This window comes from Micropterus dolomieu, linkage group LG23, assembly GCF_021292245.1.
Source record: "Micropterus dolomieu isolate WLL.071019.BEF.003 ecotype Adirondacks linkage group LG23, ASM2129224v1, whole genome shotgun sequence".
Taxonomy (NCBI): domain Eukaryota; kingdom Metazoa; phylum Chordata; class Actinopteri; order Centrarchiformes; family Centrarchidae; genus Micropterus; species Micropterus dolomieu.
Window position 1 is genome coordinate 16,900,799 of NC_060172.1, and position 6,268 is coordinate 16,907,066.

The 6,268-nt window shown below is 39.2% G+C and overlaps 1 protein-coding gene across 4 annotated transcripts in view; it reads right to left on the reverse strand.

The window, feature by feature from the left end:
* The window catches only part of rad50 (RAD50 homolog, double strand break repair protein), a 34,583-nt gene extending 28,797 nt beyond the window's left edge, over positions 1–5,786 (reverse strand). Inside the window, exons 1-4 of one of the 4 annotated variants that reach the window (XM_046040164.1) lie at positions 5,651–5,701; positions 4,649–4,660; positions 3,147–3,284; positions 2,808–2,891 (exon numbers count right to left, since the gene is read on the reverse strand). In XM_046040164.1, coding sequence (XP_045896120.1) covers positions 2,808–2,891; positions 3,147–3,275 — 213 coding nt within the window. In that variant the 5' untranslated portion in view covers positions 3,276–3,284; positions 4,649–4,660; positions 5,651–5,701. Of the gene's footprint in view, positions 1–2,807; positions 2,892–3,146; positions 3,285–4,515; positions 4,661–5,650 lie in introns of those variants that run through there. The other 3 variants (XM_046040162.1, XM_046040163.1, XM_046040165.1) reach the window with 3 other exon arrangements.
* Positions 5,787–6,268: the final 482 nt, after the last annotated feature.

Below are 6,268 nucleotides of genomic sequence, written 5' to 3' on the forward strand. Positions count from 1 at the left end.
GACAGGGCTGCATAGCGGTTGGAGAGGCCGATGTGCGGAGGAGAGGCAGCCCCATCCGAGCCTCTCTTGCAGCCACGGACCACCACTTCAGCCCAGGTTGACTGATGCTTTGGAGTCGAGCAGGATGAAAGCCTGGGAAGGCGAGAGGGGTCCCAAAACACGGTGTCCTGGATGTTAGCGGTTGCGCTAAGATAAACAATCTGTTTGGCTTGTACTGAAGCCACATCCATAAAGCCAGTCAGCAGGGAATCTTTCTCTTTGATTTCCTCTGAAAGTCGTCGGATGTCTTCCATAAGGTCAGCAATCTTTTTGTTCGCTTTCTTAAGGAGCGTGCAGTCCTCATGGGGCAGAGTTATTTCGGCTAGCATAGTCACCGGAGCTTTGTTGCGATCAGTAGCGTTGATCGCGTTTTTACGGGTCATCTAGCTTAAAATCCATGTCGGATGGCTAAAATCCTTAACCCACGTAAAACTTAAGTTAAAAAGTTAAGTTAAATAAAAAGGATATAAAAAATGTAACGAAAAAGAGTGGATTAAAACTGGATAAGAGTTCGGTTTAAGACGGAGCTTCCGACAGGTGGCTACAGACGCCAACGCATGCGCAGAGTGCAGATTACGTCAGCAATTACGTCAGAGATCTTGTGACAAGATGATGCAAGTTGAGATAGGAAAAGTCTAAGATAGGATTTTTCTCATTTGGTATTACAGAAGCAAATCATAACTAACTTTAGGAATCCTATCTTATCTTACTTCATCCTATCTTATCTCAGGTCTAAATACTCAATCCAACATCAGTTATCAACTTTTATGTCTGTTACCTAGCCACCGATGCCACTTTGCTCATCTCGCTGAGCTAAACGGCTTTTAATCGCTGTTTTTTGGCCTTTTTTTAAATGAAACACATTGAAAATGGAGCAGAAACAACAACTTTCATTGAACTTCAGTTCAGAGGTGTTGGTAACCTCCGTCTAGAAATCCAAATTCACATAACGCTTATCTGGGGAGATAAAGCGAGAGAGTGGGCTAAATAGCGCTGATTCTGTCAAAAAGAAAATAAGTCTATCAACAAGTGATACGAAGAGAAAGGCAGCAGTTGTGTCCAGAGAGCAGAGGAAAACCGCTGGTGGATCCTCCTGTGCTCCTTTTACTGACCACGGCAGAAACCCGTACTCTGCTCGGGAAAGTTAATAATGAAGGTAAAAAAATAATAATAATAAAGACTGCGGGCTAACGTCATCATGTTTTCATGCATTTCTTGAATTTAACGATGTCCTCCTATCAAAGACTTGCATTTGGATAGGTTTTATTACATCAAGCCATTACATTATGTTATATTGAGACGTTATCCAGCGTTACATCACCTACAGCCTTTCTACTAAGTGTTTTGTCATCAAACGCATCGGTAGAATCAATTAAGTTCTGCCTGTTGACATTTTGTTGATTTTGTAAAAGCAATAAAAGAGCAGCCGTGTGGATTAAACGAGTTAGCTAACACTAACTGGTGGAAAAGTAAAAATTAGGACAGCTCAACAAGACAGCACCTAAGGTTAGGAGAGTTTAAGATTTTACGGTGTTAGGATGCATCTGTAATACACGTTTCCTATCTTTAGTTAGGAAAGGAATATTGACTTTTAATCTGTAATGGCCTTTTTCCTAAAACAGTTCGTTATTAACCATGGTTATCAAGCAGTTAGGATAGGATCTGCTGGTTAGGAAGTTTCTGTAAGAGCCACAATCATAACAGGCACTTTCTGAGCAACAGGTTAACATATATAAATCTGTTTTCTTGTTGTTTTTTCTGAACAGGTATCAGCAGAAATATTTTTCTTTTATCAGGGAGCAGCATAAACATTCTGTGTTCAGTAGCAAGTGTCCCTGTTAAAATGAGCTGAATGGGTCACCTCAATTGAACTTTTTGTACGTGACGCGGAGCACAAGTCATTAGAAGAGAATCTACATTTACATTTATTCATTTTATATTATTGTCGCTTTTTATCCAAAGCGACTTACAATTGCTATACATGTCAGAGGTCGCACGCCTCTGGAGTAACAAGGGGTTAAGTGTCTTGCTCAGGGACACAATGGTGGATGTCTCACAGTGGGAATCGAACCCGGGTCTCCCACACCAAAGGCAAGCATCTTATCTATGCACCTTCACCACCCCTATTACTGTTTACTGAATAAGATGGTTACTATCCATAGAGCGCCTGCCGTTTACTCGCAGAGCGCTTGTCTCCACCGGAGCGCAGAGCAACCCCACGGGACCAAGTGACTACGTTGTGATTTTAAGAATGTTCCTAAGACCACCATCTTCCCCAATACTAATCAGCATGCAGTGTCCCAGCCCTAGTTAGGATTAAAATAGTACAGACAATACAAACATACAAATGAGCTTGTTGTAATGGTAAAGTCGTAATAAGTTAGAAGTCATTGCTTCATTTTAAGTAAGTATTCTGTTTCTGGAATGAGGACGAGCGAAACAGTGAAATTCATAGACTAATCAGCTTAAATGTAACGCTTTATAATCTGAAATGTTGGGTGGATTCAAGCAATTTAATTCATAAAATATTTGTTATTTTTATACAATATTTTCAGTGTTACAGTAAATGTAAGAAACGGGGCATTTTGACTGTTCGAAGTATGAATATACAAATATGGGACTGGTGGAGACTGTAACATCACTGCATAACTAGCAGTAAAGAATTGAGGATACTGACATGCCAAAGAAATTTCCTCCAAATAAAATAAAATAAATAATGATAATAAAGCCAGCTATGGTAAACCACTGATACAAGAGAGCAAGCTCACCTTTGGATCATGAACAAAAGCACCTCCTTTAGATCCAGGGGGGAGTTCTCCTGCTGTTGCATATTTAAGGCACTCAATAATAGTCTGGAAACGGAAGGGGTCAGATGGTAAGAATTACAACGAGAAAAATGAAAGTTGCACTTTTAATTTTGAAATATGTTATCCAACATTGGCTGTGGCTACTTGCAAAATACAAAAAGGGTACAAACCATCAGACCAGCTAGCCTAATCCCAATGCACATGTGTCATCTCAAAGGCATACTGTCAACTTTCTTGTTCATTCTCTACAGGTCACGCTTCACAGTCAACCTTTGCTCTCGTCAAAACATGTTCTCATACCGTTTTCCCTGCTCCGTTGGGTCCAACCAGCACAGTCAGAGGATTGAAGAAAGAGATGACCTGTTTGTCTTTATCCTCAATCCCAAAGCTCCTTACCCCTAGGATGCTCATCTTGTCTATCTTTGACATTTTCACTTTCTGAGAGACAGCAACAGAAACAGAGAAAGAGAGAACACATGGCTTAAATCAGCAGCAGTGCTGAAAACAGGACAGGATGTGCCAAAGCACTTCACTGTGAGATCAACTGAAGAAGATATCAAACATCAGACAAATAGTGACTTCTAATTCACAATGCCATCTTAAAATTCAGCTGCAGCTACACAGAAGAATAGGTTTATCGTGGTTAGCGTTAGAATCAGTTGATCTGCTGAATGTGACATTTGAGTTTAAAGTTGCTGTCAGTTTGCACTTTGCAGCTACTAAGTGAGGTATTTTAGCGAAATGTGCAAAAAGTATTGCACTACAAAAAAGTTAACAAGACAGTGGTGAGCTGTTCCTAGTGGTTAGAAGTGATTATCTACACGTTATGTACTTTTGACTGAAGCCGGCTCAGTCAAAAGAGAACAAAATGTAATTGACTAAATCTGCAGATTTATCAAGCATGATATCAGTTACTTGTCAGCCACAGTCTTCAAAAAAAAAAAAAATAGATAATTTAAGTAGCAAAGAACTTTTAAAATACTAAAGCTTTATTATATGTCAGGTCTTTGGCAGGCAAATACTATTTAATGATATAATTATTAAGCACAACCTTGATTTGATGTTTTAAACTGAAACTGAGCCTAACAACAGTGCAGCAGTTCTTACTGAGTCATCCCCTCCAACTTCAGTTTCATAAGTGCATAAGAAAGGAGGTGGGGTTGCCATTTTGTTTAATAACTTAATAAATAGGAATAGGAATCCTATTTAAGGGACAGTAACTATTTTGTGTCAATCTGTAATTGCATATTCAACAATGGAAGCTCATAACAATTCACCATTCTTGGGCATCTTCTGTTCCACGTCTACACACTTCCACTCAACAAGATTTAGAAAAATTTTTGGGACTCAAACTCTTTAACACTGTCTTTACAGGATCTCTCTGAAAAGTCAATCAGACAGCTGATTCAGAACACTGCTGCTAGAGACCACATGAGTCCAGTTCTCAGATCTTTAGACTGGCTTCCTGTGAGTCAAATGATTTACTTCAACATTCTACTTTTGGTTTATAAAAGGCAAAAGACATTGGGCCAAAAATACATCTCTGATCTGCTGCACCGTTTTGAACCATCCAGACCTCTCAGATCTAGGGTTGCACAATATATTGACTCATTACTGTTATCGCAAAATCACATTGCACAATATATCACAAATGTTGCAGAAAGTATACAATTTTCCGTTTATTTCATGGAGATCGTGCAACTCTAATGAGATTGTCTGGTACAGGTCTTCTTACTGCCCCGCGACCCTGTCCGCAGGATAAGCACTTGACAATGGATGGATGGATGGTCTTCTTACTGTACCTAGAGTCAAAACTAAAATCGGAGAAGCTGCATTCAGTGTTTATGCTCCCCATATCTGGAACAAACTCACAGAAAACTCTCAATTCTTTTATATCAAGGCTTAAGATATTCGTTTGCCACCGCAAGATCAATTCATTTATATTCTACTGTTTCATTTCTCTTATTATATTTTAGCATATTGTCATCTTTTGTTTAACTTTGTTTTAATCATTTAACTTAAATCCTGTTAGTGCATCTTTTATATTGCCTTGTGTTTCTTCTATATCTTGTCTTAATGCCTTTATGTCTAATGCAAAACCTTTTGAATTGCCTTGTTGTTGAAAGGTGCTAACGTTATACAAATAAATTTGCCTTTACTGGCAGTCTAACATTCACCTGGCACAAGCCATTGACTTCAGTACATTACTTGAACAGTAACGTTAATGTTTCTACAGACAAGCCATCATTATGTCAATCACTTATTTCTGCAGGCAAATCAGTTTGCTTTAATGAAATTTATGATGCAAGTTACCGCACCAGTGGAAATGGGGCCAAAGAAGAGCGTAGCCTAAACATGTCCAGTATAACGTTAGTTACAGAGCTTTGGCACGAAAATGGACTGGGAACTCTGGGCGAATAAGTAACGGTAACGTTATTTAAGTTTAAATTGCAGATTTAGTAACTTAAAGTTACTGACGTTATGTTTTAAACACCACTGTAAGTTAACGCTTAAGAATAAATGTAGGAAAACTCCACATTACCGAGCTAACAACATTTAAAGCCCTGATGTTAAGGAGAAGCAACGTTAACTTAACGTTATACACACAACGCTAGCTAGCTCGGTTAACGTTACCGGTCAACTCAGCAGGCCAGCTAACAACATGACGTTAAGTATACCCTATATGCTACGTTGCTGTGTTTCACTCGCTGCACAAGAGAGTACTCCTGCGTACAGCAAAACAACAATGTTTTTCGTCAGTGGCAGTAATCTCCAGCCGTATGTATGCTTTAAATTCAGCTCACCTTCAGAGTGTTTTTTCGGTTCAAACGTGGAAGTACATTGCAGTTTTCGCGCTGTAGGGAATGTGACGGAAAAAGCAGCGACTTCTGACTTCCGGGAGTAGGAACGTGGACATAGAATAAGAACGTATAGAAAGGTTATTCCCACTACACAAATAGCTTACCCTTCCCATTATCATTGCGTCATCCACACATGAAATGAATCTTCATTTTACACATTGGCTTCATCAACTATTCAATGGCAGTAATTTTAACTGTTCTAAAGGAATAAATAACCAATATACAATTGCAATAGCTTTATCTATTCATTCCATATCTATGATCCAATGGTCGGCAATGGGTCGGCTCGGCTCAACCTTCTTCTGTGGTGACCAGCCTTGTGTCGAAATCTCTACGGTCTTCTGTACCTACCACCGTCAAACTAACCAGTGTGTTATTGCCATAGACTGTTTATAGAAAGGTTATTCCTGATGAAATGATGAGCTTCCCTTTCTCGCTTTTTGTCCTCTTATTTCTTGTTTTGTGTGAGGCGTTTGATTTCCCTTTAGCCTCTGCTCTGTAACTTACATACTAACGTTTAATCTCTGTCTCAGTAACGTTATTGCCTGTATTTGAGGCCTT